Raw genomic sequence first — 15,165 nt, 5'->3', positions numbered from 1 at the left:
GGCCTTGCGTAGAAGCAGGAGCCGGGGTAGGGCTGCTGCGCGGGGCTGGGAGCGCCGGAGGGGCCAAGGGAACCAACCGTAGCGTGGCTCTGAGGGACGGGAGGGCGGCTGCGGCTTTCCTGTGTGCTTGCACCTCGGGCTGTTTGCTACGGGGTTGGATGCAGTCGTTGAACTTCGTGGGGCAGCTAAAGCGTTAGTGCCTTTCGTGCTGCAGTGCTCTGCGTGGCTTTTACTTCTGCGGTGTGTCCTTTTACTAAGAGCTCTCAGAATGGTGTTAAGGTTGGGCTTGTAGCTCTTGTGTTTGATTTTGGTATCTCATGAGCCCCTTTGCACACCCTCTCATCGTTTCTCTGCATGGCTCCTGTTCTGTTTACATCTGCAGATGGCGGGTGAGAAGAAGGCAGGTGAAAAGAAGGCCGGTGAGAAGAAGCCGGCCCAGAAGAAGGCAGCAGAGAAGAAACCAGCTGACAAAAAGCCGATTGAGAAAAAGGCAAGCCAGAAGAAAGTACGTGAGAAGATAAAGAAGCCGAAGAAGTACCATGCCAGCCGCAACCCTGTCCTGGCCCGGGGTATTGGGAAGTACTCCCGGTCTGCCATGTATGCCAGAAAAGCACTGTACAAACGCAAGTACACTGCTCCAGAAACAAAGGTACAGGTGATAAACATCAAGTTTACGTAGCCAGGCTGTTTGAGAGCTTTTTGTGGAGACTTCGGTTTGAAGTTGGGTTAATTTTTCCCTTTCCTCTGATGCAGATAGAAAAGAAGAAGAAAGAAAAGCCCCGTGCAACTATCATCAAGCCAGTTGGTGGAGACAAGAACGGAGGCAGCCGTGTGGTCAAAGTTCGCAAAATGGTAAGGAGGAGTTGAGGTGGTCACAGCTTGAGGCTGTAGCATGTAATTTGTTAGTAGATGTTGTGCCCCTTAGTAGGGCAACAAATTGCTCAGAAAACACTATTTTAAGTGTTTTCTTGCCATGTTCATTGCTGTCATAATTGCCTTCGAGAGAGGTGATCTTTAAATAAAGAGTTCTCTTAGAAAAGAAGGAATCTGTAGTGAAAGTCTTTTGTCTTCTGGATTATGGGATGGTATGCTTTGTTCCTTTTCTTTCTAGCCTCGATACTACCCAACTGAGGATGTTCCTCGCAAGCTTTTGAGTCATGGCAAAAAGCCATTTTCCCAGCACAAGAGAAGGCTGCGGGCTTCTATTACTCCAGGAACTGTTCTGATCCTTCTAACTGGTCGCCACAGAGGCAAGGTAACTGGGAACTTCTGGTGCTCTTGTCCACCTTGGCTTATGCAGCAGCTTTGCAGTGCTTCTGTTTAGGAAACGTTCTGAGTGTGTTGGATTGTCATGTGTTTGATTGTCATTCTGACTAGATGGCTTTTTCATCCTGTCTTTAAGAGAAAGTCTTTCAATGAATAGTCTGCTGTGCAGAGCTGGAAGTTAAAACAGGCTCATCCAGTTGATTACACAGTGATAAAGGAGACTTGCTTCAATTCAAAGACTACAGATGCATGTCATGCTGGTTTTGCACTGCAGAGTAGCAGGGCTGGTGCCTGTATTACTGTTTAACGAGGCCAGAGCTTCGGCTTGCTGTTACGAGGAAGTAGTTGTACTATTTCTTGAATTCATAAGTTTCGTTGTGTGGTAATTCTGTTGAAGCCATATTCTGACGAATGTTGGTAGCTGTGCTCCTGTGGTGTTTGTTTCTTACGAAGCACAGTTGCATCTGTGCTTGGCAGTTGCTTTAGTGCATGTATCAGCAGCACAGACTGAATGTAGACGTGATCTCAGTTTGGCTGCAGTGTTCCTCAAATGTCAGAGAAGGTGTAATGCTGAGACCTGAGGACTAATGTCACATCTCCTCTCTTTTCAGCGTGTTGTGTTTCTGAAGCAGCTTGGTACTGGCCTGTTGCTTGTGACAGGTAAAGAAAATAAAAATACTTGGTTTTTATTCCAAATTCACCTCCGGAGTTAGTGGCACTGAGCTGTGTTGGAATGGTTTAGCATGCCTTCTGTTTGTGTGTCTGTGAGGAATTATGTTTTGAGATTTTTCAGGGAGGTGAGTGGGAGTGAATTAAGCTTCAATATCTGAATACCTGGAAGAGATCAGGGAGTATATCTTCCTTCTGAAGAGGCAGTGAGGAAAGGTTTTGTTGGTAGTTCTGGTTTTCAGCTGTAAGCATCTCATACACCTCAAAAATGCCATTTAAAAGCGGTGACTGTTGCCTGTCTTTGCTCTGCTTTTAGGACCTCTGGTTATCAACCGTGTCCCTCTGCGTAGGGCCCATCAGAAATTTGTTATTGCTACATCTACAAAGGTTGATATCTCTGGAGTGAAAATTCCCAAGCATCTCACTGATGCTTACTTTAAGAAGAAGAAGCTGCGTAAGCCCAAGCACCAGGAAGGCGAGATCTTTGACACTGAAAAAGAAGTAAGGAACTTCACTGCTTATTCTCTGTGAATGTCTTTGTTAGTTAAAGCCAGGCTGGAAAGGGGAAATCCCGTGACACAAATTGATGGTTTGATTCTCAGTGGTCCACAGTAGAGAAAGGTAATGCCATTAAAATAAGTTCATAGAGGTGTTGAGATAAACTGCTTTTAAACTTGGGGATTGCTTTCTGCTTCTCCCTTAGCTGGACAGCAGCAGTGATTCTGGGTCAAGAAAGATACTCAGCTATATGAATAAACACCTTTACTGTTTTGATACTGCCAACAGCATGCTGCTGGCTCCAGTCATCTGCAACCTAAGCCAAACAGTGGCTTCAGTTCTTTCTGCCACCTCCGGTCTCCTACTGCCTTTCCCATATTTAGAACGAGTTGAGAAAAGATTTCCTGAAAGTGCCAGAACTCAGGGTTTGCCCTGAATCTTCTCTAGAAGAGCCTGAAGTCACTCCGCAGGATTTTAACGTTATTCTTTGTCCTTTCTAGAAATATGAGATAACGGAGCAACGTAAGACAGACCAGAAGGCAGTGGATTCCCAGATCCTTGCACGAATCAAGAAGGTGCCTCAGCTCCGTGGGTACCTGCGCTCCACATTCTGTCTCTCAAATGGAGTCTATCCTCACAAATTGGTGTTCTAAGTGTTCTGAAAGCACCACATTAAATATGAGGGGAAAAAAGCAAGGATTTCTCATGTCTTCATTGCATTCTGTAATTGGGTGTTTTGTTAGCCTTGGAATGCTGTCTGTTTAAAGGATCAGAGAACTGCTTGTGGCAGGAAATTGACAGACTGCATGCAGCTTTCTAGAATTGAGTGCATACAGTTTGGGGGGTTGTGGTCCTGTATTATGTGGTTGGTTTTTTTTTTTGTAAGGATTTTCTGGGGATGGAGGTGTCTATAATGTAGATACACCATTGGTATTAACAGAAGATAATAAGCACTTGAATTTCAAATAGCTTTAACTACAGATGACTTGCAGGGGGAATATGCTTTCCTTTGGGAACAGAATATAGATGCCAAATTGACTAACCCTTGAGGTCACGTTTGAGAATAAGCTTCCAGCTCAGTGCCTCTGTGGGCAGTATTCTGTGTCCTTATTGCTGACATCTTCTGTATCTGTGAAGAGCTGGGTTGCAGCAGCACCCCACTGCTAGGTCACTTATTAGCATTTTGAAGTTTGGGTACAGCTTTGTTCAAATGGCATTTCTGATGAGCAGCTTTGATCCATCAATCACTACATAAACCTTGACAAATAAAGCAACTTCTTAGAGGCATTTCTGGAGCTATGCCTTGCTCTAAGTAGGAACACTGGAATATTCTAAACTGAGTTCTGTAGGGTTTACTTATCCTGTGTTTACTTCCTGCTCTTTATCTGTAGACTCTTAACACCGTTAGTTGCAAAGCAAGAATCCTTTCCAATGCAGTACCTGCTTAGATCAGGGAACAAAAGCATGATTGTTAATTCTGTAGTCTGTGGAAATTAGTTAAAATGCTGCAGTGAAAGGCAAGTGTATTTCTCTCCTGGGAAACTTAGGGAGTTTCAATGGACTTTCCAATCCTAGAAACTGGCAGAAAGCAAATAGAGAAAGTTCATCCTTGCTTGCTTTCTCTGTTGAGGTCAGTTATCAGATACTTGGAAAAAGATGCTTGGATAGTAATAGCTTTGTTCTTACAAAAACTGAGGATGTAGGTATTAACAAATCTGGCATGCTTGAGGTCTTTCTCAGCCAGGCTTGCAGGAAATGAGGCTTATATAACTGCACCATCTGTTTTCCCATTAATTCCTAGAGGAAAGTAGCCAGTGGGGTCAAACTTGACAGGGAGTCAAGATTTCATCAAATTCATCCAAGGTTTGTGAAAAAGAGGCTAGAAAAGGGAGTAAGAAAAGCTTCACCGAGGTGGAAGCCTGCAGCATGTTACACAGTGGTCACAAAAGCATTGAGGGGTAGAAAAATGTCTAGACTCGTGAAGAATATCTGGCTCTGGATTCTTGCAGATCAGGGACTGTAGTCCTTTCTCTAGCTAGTGCTGGTTGGTGTTGGAGCATGAAGCATATAGCACTGATTGTCCTTCCACCATCTTCCTCTTTTAAATTAAAAGATTGAATTTCAGTGTGGTTCAGCAGAGGGAGCCAATGAGCAAGCTTTGTCCAGATGCAGTGAGCACTCCTGGGTGCTGACTGGGTGTGTCTCTCTTGATGCTCAGTGCCGGGTTCTGCCCTGTGCTGCTCCACGAACGTGGTCTTTATTTTTCACTGTCCTCAGAGCAGTGTTTGTAATGAGTTGATATGACTCTGGTGTATGTGGCTTGGTGGACGATGAGTATAGTCAGAGGCTTTTAATTTGATGTGAGATTTTACAGCAGTGATGGGGCTCGTGTGCTTGCATAGATCAGTTTAAAAGACATGAAAGTGTTGCATCTCACTGCTAGTGCTAAAGTAAGCTAACTGATACTACCAAAGGAAACGAAGCAATGCTTAGAAGTCCTGCTTAAAGAAAAAATTGTACAGGAGTACCTAAATGGGAGAAGGGTAGAAACAAAGCAGACCTTGATCAATACAGTCTGTAGCTCCATGTGATGTTGCAAAGCCTGCAAACCAAGATACAATTGCACAGTTACAATCTAAGGGAACATTTAAGAAGTGCTCCTGCTTCAGTCATTCCTGTCCTGGAATGGGGAAGCTGTAGTAAGGAAATAGTTATGTGGGTTAGTCTAAGGAAACAAGTAATTTAGATACCACAGTCTTTTCCGTAATTATCAATTACTTTGACACATTCATCATGTATATCAGTCAACGTGAAATTACTCTTAGGCCCATTAATCTTGTTTAGTGAGTAGGGAGGCTTTTGACTCCCAGTGTGCTGTCAGGATGTGATTTGGTAATGTAATTAATTAGTCTTCATAGGTACAGAGAGATAGTCTCAGGTACTCCTGCTTCCTTTGTCCCAGTACTGTCACTTGTCTGGGGGCTGAGCCTGGAGCTAAAGCAGCCTGTAACAGCCCTGCAGGGAGGGAAGAGAGAAGGAGGAATGAATGTTTCCTTTGGGGATATAAACTAGCACAAAGGGGTCTGGGAGGAGGGGTACTTGCTGTTAAATCAGAAAACAGGGGGACAGCAAAAACCTCATCTTTTGTAAGGAAAAATAGCCAGTGAATAGCTGTGATTTGTCTTGCACTTAACTTCCGAAGTATTTTCCCTGAGTTCTGTGAAATCAGTCATATTTTTCTGAAATGATTGGAGGTGGGGGATGGAGAAGAGGAATAATGACACCTGTATAGATATCCAACTGAGAAGCAATGTCAGTGTTTAGAAGGACTTTTCAATCTAGATAATACCATCAACTACCTGGAAAGTACTTCCACCGAATAAAGGGCTTTTGTGTGCGTTCTCGCTGTCCCACAGCTTTTCTCATTCTGAGCATGTAAACAGTTCTGCGTTCCTGGCTGGCTGAGTCATTGCTTTTCACTGAGCATCTGCCACAGAAGAAGCTAGAGACATCCAAAGCCTCAGTCACCCAATCAAAAGTGCTGGAGATGTGCAGGTCCAAAAATAGTGACAGCCTCAACCACAGCAGCACTTCATTAGCATCAAATGTGCTCTTTGCTTCAGCTGCCTAATAAAGTGATATGTAACTATAATAAAGCATCCTTCTGAGAGGAAAGACAGGGATATTGGGTTTCTCAGGGAAATGATAATAAGTTGTGATGCCTTATGATCTACAAACACCTTTTTTTTACCTATTAGCTGCCTCTGTGAAATGGCCTGGTGGGTTGAGTCCAGTCCACTCCCAGCTGCTATGCTGGCTGGCAATCTAAAAGGCAGATACCAGCTTCACTTCTGGAAGTTGGTGTGAACTGAAGCTTAATTGCAAGATGAAGTACTTTGAAGTGTCAGGTTTGTGAAGAATATTACTTTTTGGTACTAAAGGTTTGACATGCTTGTTTCCAACCTTAAGATGAGCTGCTATGGCTGGAGTGTGAGGGTGCTTTTAGAAAACTACTGTCTGCACTCTTTTGGCCAGGTGCTGAGGAGAGACTCCATTTCCTTGCTGATATATGCCCAGATATCCAGCAATCAGCTGTGGGGTTCACCTGTGCATAGCACACCTGTGGGATGTGCTGAGCCTTTTTCTCCCAGTGATGTGGAATTTAACATACTTGCTGTTATGCAACCATGACATTTCTTACTTGTTTCATTGCTTCTTCATAGGATTTTTTTCTTTTTTGAAACAGACTCATTTTGACCCTCTGGATGTTGAAGAGGTTTTCTGTGTTTTTTTGTTTTGTTGTTGTTGAGTGCTTTTTTTGTCTTGTTCTGTCCTGCTTTTCCCCATTATTTCACTGTATATCTTTCTTGGTGGAAATGATTTTATGTGATAAATATGTACACACAGCCAGCAACTTCTATGACCTAACTAGGGCTCGCTCACACTATACCAAACATAAATATTTATTACTAACGAGAATAACAATGAGAGGGGAAGGATGGTAGTAAATGAGTTTAAAAAATTGGGTTTTTTTCCTCAGTTCTTTTGCTTTTCTGTGTGATTTTGAGCAAGGAACTTCAGTGAGGTCACTGTTCACATACCTGCAGAATAGCAGTAATACTTTCTCATATCAGGTCTCTAGAATGTTTTAAACTTCTGTGAACATGAATTTCATGGCAATGCTTTAAAGTATATAAAGGAGTAAAAAGTGTATGCTTGGATGGCAATGAAAGGCTAGTTTTGAAGACTGGCAGAGGTGGCAAGATAAATGAAGGCTTCAAAGTTATGCCTATTGGTTGCAAGGTCATTGCTGCAGAACTTGAGTCTATTCTGTTTGTACAAGAAAGTCAGCTCAATATTTAGAATCTCCAGTGACATGGTGTGTCTGCATTCTTCCCAATTAGCAATACCCAGCACTTTGCCTGCAGAATCCTTCTGATGGCTGTAATAAATAACTTCTCATACTGTACACACACTGAGCACATTGGCTTCATGACACCCAACAGAGGTAAAAACTGCTGTTATAACACCAAGGAACGACACACAAAGGTAAAATTATTTATCCAGTCCACTGGAGCAAGTTAGTGGAATGCAGAGAACTACAGCAAGTAGCACTAGGAAAGACTAAAACCTCATGAAGAAAACAGACTGAACTAGAAGCAATTATATCTTCATCCATTTTGTGATTTCCTGTGATCTAGAGGTTTTCACTTGCTTGACAGATGCACTTGGGATGTAATTGTTTTTGAAATTAAGGCTGTATATGGTATCCTATTGTTCAAAAGGTTCATTTTCATATAAGGTACAAAGATGAAATGTGCACAAATAGTCCTAAACAGCAAGTTTATGCCTTTTATATGCAAGGGAGAATATTTATTTTTCAGAACAAACTTAATATGAAGGCTCTAAAAAAAAAAAAAGGAAATAATACAAACAGCACCAAAAATTATGTAGTTGGGCTTACTTGAAATAACACTTGATTTCACAAGTACCTGAGAAGGGTGTCTCAGCATGAGCCAGTCGGTGCAGCTGTCTCCTGGGGATTTATAAGAACAACCATTAGAATTTCTATCATTCTTTCCATCCTGTCATCCTGAGCTGCAACTTTTCATGCCATTCCCTTGGCTAGCACACTACGCCTGGCTAGACCGGATAATCAAGCCCAAGAAATTGCTTTTTTGTGTCTGTCATGCACAATCCATAGTCATATGACAACAGCCTGGAAGAACAGAGCAATGAGCACAATACACATAATATGGTCACTGTTTTAGATACAAAAGGTTGGGCTGATGTTGTCTGTCTGTGAATCAATAATCTCATGAAGGCAGTGATGCTGGTATAGCCCTTCAAATTGTTGGTTGGCTTTGATGACTGACAGCTAGTGCTGCTTTCAGTTCTTCCATTGACTGATTGCTCATGTTTTACTTGAAGGGCAATTAGCTGTTCTTCGCGGTTTGTCTGCAGGCTACCTGTGATGCTCTTTTTAAAGAAATACAGCTATGTTGTTAAAGTCAAGGATTTATAAAGCAATTCCAGAAAAGACTGATTTTACCTGTCAAGACTATGATTTTACTAGTGCTTGACATTCCACTGCAGCATTTATAAACTCAGCTCTACAGTATTACAGAGAAACTGTCTTACCCATAGCAGCATGAAAAGATTTCCAATGTTCCAGGCCTCATCTGGGGACCAGTCCATCTCAAGTCTGCGGAATGATGAATTATTTGGCCTTTACTGGCTTATGCCATCTGGCTGTAAGGAACAGAGGGAAAAACAGGTGAGTCATGGTGAGCAGAACAGGGCTGCACCTCACAGAAATCAGTAAAAAAATCACGGAAAGAAAAACCACAGTGGACATTATACCTCTTTTTTATTATCTCCCTCGTTTATTGTTGCTCACTGCTGTGACTGTTGCATAACAGTTCTTACTCTTCTTTTAAAGGTAGATTATTGGCTGGAAAATATAGGAAGGAGATACTGAAAATAACAGAAAGAAAAGAAGGGGAGGCAGACACCGAGGGAAGAGCACTTTTGGAGTTCTGGGCACTTGACAGCTGTAAAACACCACGCAGAGAGCAAAATCACTCTCCCCAGATAAAGCATTCCAATTTGCACTGTATGGACTCAGTTCTCAATTAGTGACTTTCAATTTTAGTTTGGTTTGAATGCCTGTCACCATTGAATAGAAAATTAGTACAGCGTATGGCATTTTCTCAGACCAGGGATTCACTAACCTGGGTTATTTTTCCTAGAAAAAAAGGGTAGTTAGGGCTGCAATGCTTGTAAAAACCTGCTAATTAAGACTTCACAGGATTTTGAAACTGATCTGTGAATTTCAAATAGAAGACAAATGTACAAAAATCATCTCCTGTAAGCTTGTTATTTAAAATCCTGTTTTGGCTCTTTTGTGACCTGCTGTAGACTCTCTGGTCACTATTTTCTAATGTTCTTGCAAGTTATACCTTCCTTACAGGTGTGCCCATGGAAGGCAATTTACTTTTAGAGGAATTAAATGTAATGAACTGTGGATGTTGTTCCTAACATTGCTATCTAGGCATGGGCAGCTGAACAAATTTTGCAAGAGGACTGGCTTGCCTAGTGCACTGATTCTTTGCGTTCAGTTCTTAAGTGGTTCTGTTCTGCATCTGTAAACATTACAGGAAGATTTTGGCTTTGAATGAAGCTCACAGCTGCTACAGAAGTACAGATAATAAGTAAAAGTATGATATAAAAATTCCTGATAGTAATAGTAGTTCCAGCTTTCCACCCACTTTCAATTCATACATTTCATTTTGCTCTTTTGTATCTGTGTTAAATTCTCAGTGTCAAAATATTCCTGACCTTATTGTATGATGAATTTAGATTGAGATAGATTAAAGAAATTAAGCTAGCCTAAGACTTATATTTTCCTAGATAGTTTGACTTACTGTTATACCAAAAACCAAAGAAAACTGACCATTTATTTTACTCTCAAGGTGTTTCCTGTAGGTAAGAAAGATTTTTATGAAGAAGAAATGCCTTTTATTTTCTAAGGAGGAAAGAAAGGGGCAGACTCTTCAGCAGGATCTGTCAGGATAGGACAATAAGAAATGGTTTCAAACTAGAAGAGGGGAAATTTAGATTGGATATAAGGAAGAAGTTCTTTACGATAAGGGTGGTGAGGCATCGGCACAAGTAACCAGCAGGGGTAGACTTCCCAGGGCAGCATGTGGGAGCCTGGCTACAGCGAGGGAGAGCTCCCCTTAGCTCCTGCAAGTACAACGTATGATGTTGCCATGCCTTGCTATGCAGCTGCTATCCTCATCCTTCAGGTTTCCATCAGACTTTGGTGATGTGAACATCCCTCTCCTCCCCCAGGAAGTCTGATGGCACGTTTGCCAACATGCTTCAATCAGTGCTGAGTGAACATTTCAGGGAATCTAATGAATCAGACACAAACCTTGGCAGATGGCCACACCCATCTCCTGCAGGAGTCACCACAGGGAGGTGACATCCTGTTCGTGAGCAGGGGCATGGTGCTGTGACAGCAGCATGATCCAGAACAGAGGTCAGTGCTCTCATTTTCTGCACAGTGAATTGAGGATGACTTTACGTTCTAAGTTCCCTGAAAATACAATGTGAAGTAGAACAGTTTGTGCTCATGCCGCTTCATGTAGAGAAGGAAAATATACTGAATTTAAATATGTTAAAGCTCTCTCATCTTTAACTGTTAACTATCTAAGATTTAAAGTTACAGTATTGGCCTGTGACTCCAAGTGGAACACATACTAATTCTGCAAAAATTAAAACTGATGTCAAACACAAAATAGCAAAAAAAAAATTCACATTTTAGATGTCTGCCATGGGACAAAGGACATCTTTGAGTAACAAGGAAATACTCATAGCAGCAAAAACTGTAGCTGTGTCAGTAGAAGTGGAAATCTTTTTTTGTTGTCAAGGAATATCTCTCAAACACAGGGATTTGAAGAATTAGGATTTCAACCACTTTGCATGGAAAATTAAATTATTGAAATACAAAAGTACATTGGCAAAAAAAAAAGGCATTTTTGTAACTGAATCTTGAAAACTGATTTTAAAATCGTCAGGTCTCAGTCAAACTCTTTAGGATTTGGACACAAGCCCTGAAAAGTGCTTTAAAAATTGGCCTTTGTATTAATTTGTATGAATTGCATAAATGCACCTTGTCACATCTGTATTTTTACAGAACTAAACAGAATGTTGTAGCAGACTTTTTTTCATTACTTTTTTCCTCATTCTTTTGCACCAGTTTTCAGGGAGGCTGAATTTTAAAGCAGTACTGAATAGCTGTATTTAAAACCTACCTATTTTGGGTATTAATAATGAGTCTTTTGAGACATTAGAGATTCAGAAATTCAGGACAACCACGAAGGAATCTGTTCATCTCTCAGCCACTCCTCATCACTGATGGGCAGCATTTAAATAGTTCCCACCATAAAGCACTACTGATGTTAACATCAGAAATAAACTGTTCTCTGCGCCTTCAGCTGCTGGAACAAAAGAAAAAGGCTTCAATTACAGTAGAAGAAATTCAATTAAGCATCAGGAAACTCCCTAAAAGTAATTATAATTGAACAGGGGAAGAGATTGCAGTTGGACTCCCTTGACTTTGGATGGCAAAAGTATTTGTCATAAATCATGTATTCATAGCTTACGTCACAGGACTAGATTACATGATCTCTAAGAAAACCTTCTAGCATTTTGATTATGATTCTGTAATTTACATTTACAACTGTTTCACATCCAGGCTGCTTGTGAGCTAAGGAAGTCATACCCATTTTTCATGCATAAAAATTGTCCTTACTCATTTTGCTATTTGTATTCCCTTCATCGATCCTACTTTGCCATTGGTCAGTCTCCTTCAGTGATCATTAATATACCAAAATTAAAATAAAAAAAGGATTATTTTTCTTTTGCAATTAAAGTACATTTTTTCTTGAAGTTTGAAATGATTTCATTTCACTGTCTAGTTCTTTTCTATCAAATACTGTGGGTTTTTTCACTTCAATCTTTTGATAGGACAAGGAGGGGGATTTAAACTAAAAGAGAGGAGACTGAGGTTGGATGTCAGGAAGAAATTTTTCACTCAGCCCAGAGCTGTGGGTGTCCCATCCCTGGAGGAGCCTGAGGCCATGGGTGGGCCCTGGGCAGCCTAATCTTCTCAGAAGCTCCCAGCTCATGGCAGGGGTTGTAAGTGGATGATCTTTCAGGTCTCCTCCAACCTATGCCATTATATGATTGATTCTACAATTCCTTCTAAGGAAAAAAAAAAAAAGGAATAAACTCAATTTTTTTTTTAATCCCAGTTAGCATGCCAATAAATGTCAATGTTCCTTGCATAATGGCATTATTAATTATGGCATTAAGGCTCTCTATACAACATGTACGAGGCAGAAGAGACAGCATTCAGGGTATGGAAATCTAGTTATTGAAGATCACATAAAACCAGCAACTATCTTTCTCACATTTCTTAGTGCCACAATGGAAATTAAAACTAAAATGGCCATTTCTATATGAACAGAAAGATGTACTCCAAAGCCTTAGGATGAAAAGAATTCCCACCATCCATTACAAAGGGATTAATATAAAATTTAACAGGAGCCCAAGACAATGTGCCTTTAAATTCCATTGCATAGTAAGAAATAGTCATTTTGAGGCAGGAATAGTGAATTTCTACGTTCGGCTCACAGGACCAAAGAGACCACAAACATCTCCTGCTCAACCTCAGCACTGTGCTGCAGAGAAGCCCCAGGACACATCCAGAACCCAGAAAGCATGGCCACAGCTCCTCAAACCAAACACAGCTGCAGACTGCTGACCCATCTGCTTGAAAAATAATTAAATCAAAAGACTGGTTTTCTGTATGAACCCATTTACAAGTCAAGGATTTCATTTCTTCACCTCAAGGCTTTATGTCACAAAGTTATTCTTGTCTTCTTCCAAGTCACACCAACTCCTGTAATGTAGTACAAGTCTTCTTTGTAGTTATTGCAGTATGCCTCTGAACGCCACATCGAAGTTACAGTAGCTGACATTTTCTGGTGACATGCAGAACAAAAATAATATTTCTTTTTGCTAGATTATACAAGATTTTCTGCAGCAGATGCCGGGCAAACAGTATTATATTCACAGAATTCATTACACAACCAGGGCTTGGATACTGAACATTTCATGTACAAAGCTATGTCAGCATTCCTCGCTGTGTAAGTTCATACATTGTACAATGGTGGGCATGTAAATCTTACATTTACCAGTGATTATTTCACTAAACCATGCTGAGGCAAGGCAGGACATGCTTCTCAATTTTATCACAGAATGTGCTATTGCCTCACCATCTTCACTGTAAAAAACTCTTCCTTGTATCCAAGCAAAATTTCCCTTCTTTTAGTTTGAAACCATTTCCCTTTGTCCTATCATACAGACCCTGCTGAAGAGTCCATCCCCTTCTTTCTTACAACCCCCACTTCAGGTACTGAAAGTCCACTCCCAGGTCTCGGGGACACCTGGCACTAGATTAATTCAACAACTGGTATTTAACTTCAAATCGTCAGATCAAATTCTCTAAAATTCAGGAAAACAAAAACAAACCCTCTAACAAATCAAGATGTATGAAACCATGGCCACAAGTTCACACTGGAATGTCTTCCTGCTTTTCACTCAGGAGCAGCTCAGGTTACTGACCTGACACACGGACACATGGAGCAGGAATCTCAGAGCTGGGCTGTGCACTGAGTGGTTTGCCAAGCCCCAGACCAATGACAAAGCACAGCCTCTGGCTGGTGAATGATTTAGCTGCACGCCAATCTCTGCACTTAGCACGAGTTGCCCACACCTCTCTCACAGCTCTGAGTCAGCTCTTTATTCAAAAACAAGACCTTGGTTTGTATTTCAAACCAATTAGTGGGTTGAATCGACAGCTATATCAAACCCTACTTCTCCATCTGGGAGCTGTGCAGTGACAACCCAATTCCTTTTGGGGTAAAGCAGTCCATAGAGCCCTTTCAGGAGCATGTGAAAGCTGGAGACAAAGAATTTTCAGCCTGGGGTTACCCAGAACAACAGATGCACCCAAAACCCAGCTACGTCTAGAAAACACAGCAAATCTTTTTTGTTGACAAGCCTTTCTGGCATGAACGTTGCTTGAGAACATTTCTTACTCCCAACTCTGCCATCTGTATTGATTTTGCAGTAGATGTACCAAGTGGTACCATTATAGTATTAGAAAATTTAAAGAGAGAATTATTTCCAGTGTACCAGTTAAATGTATACACACGTTCTCTATTCTTGTCTCATACGAATGAATGAAAACAATATAAAACTCCCACTCTGGTAACAAAACAATAACACCAGTCACTATCTCATGGTGAAATGTTGTGACTAATCTGAGCTCAGCAGCTTTCCCATTCCTCCGAGGAGACCTCGTGAGCACAGCTTATCTCAGCAGCCAGCACTCAGCTGTCACGTCCCACCTGCCATCACATCTTCAGACCTCAGAGTGCTCTGAGCCCAGAGGCATGAAATCAGACTGATGGAAGTGGGGCAGGTCACACAACGCTGCCCAAGTGAGGGAAGGAAGGTCCGTTTTTCTTTGTGTCTCCTATTCACAGAATCCCAGAATCACAGGGGTTGGAAGGGATCTCTAGAGATCGTCGAGTCCAACCCCCCGCCAAAGCAGTTCCCTACACCAGGTCGCACAGGTAGGCGTCCAGGTGGATCCTGAATATCTCCAGAGAAGGAGACCCCACCAGCCCCCTGGGCAGCCTGTGCCACTGCTCTGTCACCCTCACTGTAAAGTTCTTGTGCACATGTGGATCTTCCCATGCTGCAGTTTGTGGCCATTTCCCCTTGTCCTGTCTCCAAACACTGCTGAAAAGAGTCTGGCCTCGCCACTTTGCCCCCCACACCTCAGATATTTATCAACCCCTCTCAGTTTTCTTTTCTCGAGGCTGAACAGACCCAGTTCACTCCGCCTTTCTTCATAGGGGAGATCCTCCAGGCCCTTCACCATCTTTGTGGCCCTGCACTGGACTCTTTCCAAGAGATCCCTGTCCTTTATATACTGGGGAGCCCAGAACTGGACACAGTACCCCAGATGAGGCCTCACCAGGGCAGAGTAGAGGGGGAGGACCACCTCCCTTGACCTGCTGGCCACGCTCTTTTTAATGCATCCCAGAATGCCCTCTTGGTCACGAGGGCACACTGCTGGCTCACGGT

The 15,165-nt window shown here is 41.9% G+C and overlaps 1 protein-coding gene across 1 annotated transcript; it reads left to right on the top strand.

The window, feature by feature from the left end:
- The first annotated feature begins 348 nt into the window (after positions 1-348).
- Positions 349-3,261, top strand: RPL6 (ribosomal protein L6). Its single transcript, XM_065739268.1, has 6 exons — positions 349-649; positions 754-852; positions 1,112-1,255; positions 1,878-1,926; positions 2,252-2,436; positions 2,934-3,261. Exons 1-6 carry the CDS (start codon positions 383-385, stop codon positions 3,084-3,086), a joined length of 897 nt encoding a protein of 298 aa, XP_065595340.1. The 5' UTR covers positions 349-382; the 3' UTR covers positions 3,087-3,261.
- Positions 3,262-15,165: the final 11,904 nt, after the last annotated feature.

Source organism: Cyrtonyx montezumae, unplaced genomic scaffold (assembly GCF_038088225.1).
Source record: "Cyrtonyx montezumae isolate F1298 unplaced genomic scaffold, pur_monq_1.0 scaffold_23, whole genome shotgun sequence".
Lineage (NCBI taxonomy): Eukaryota > Metazoa > Chordata > Aves > Galliformes > Odontophoridae > Cyrtonyx > Cyrtonyx montezumae.
This window is presented reverse-complemented; position numbering and strand designations above follow the sequence as displayed.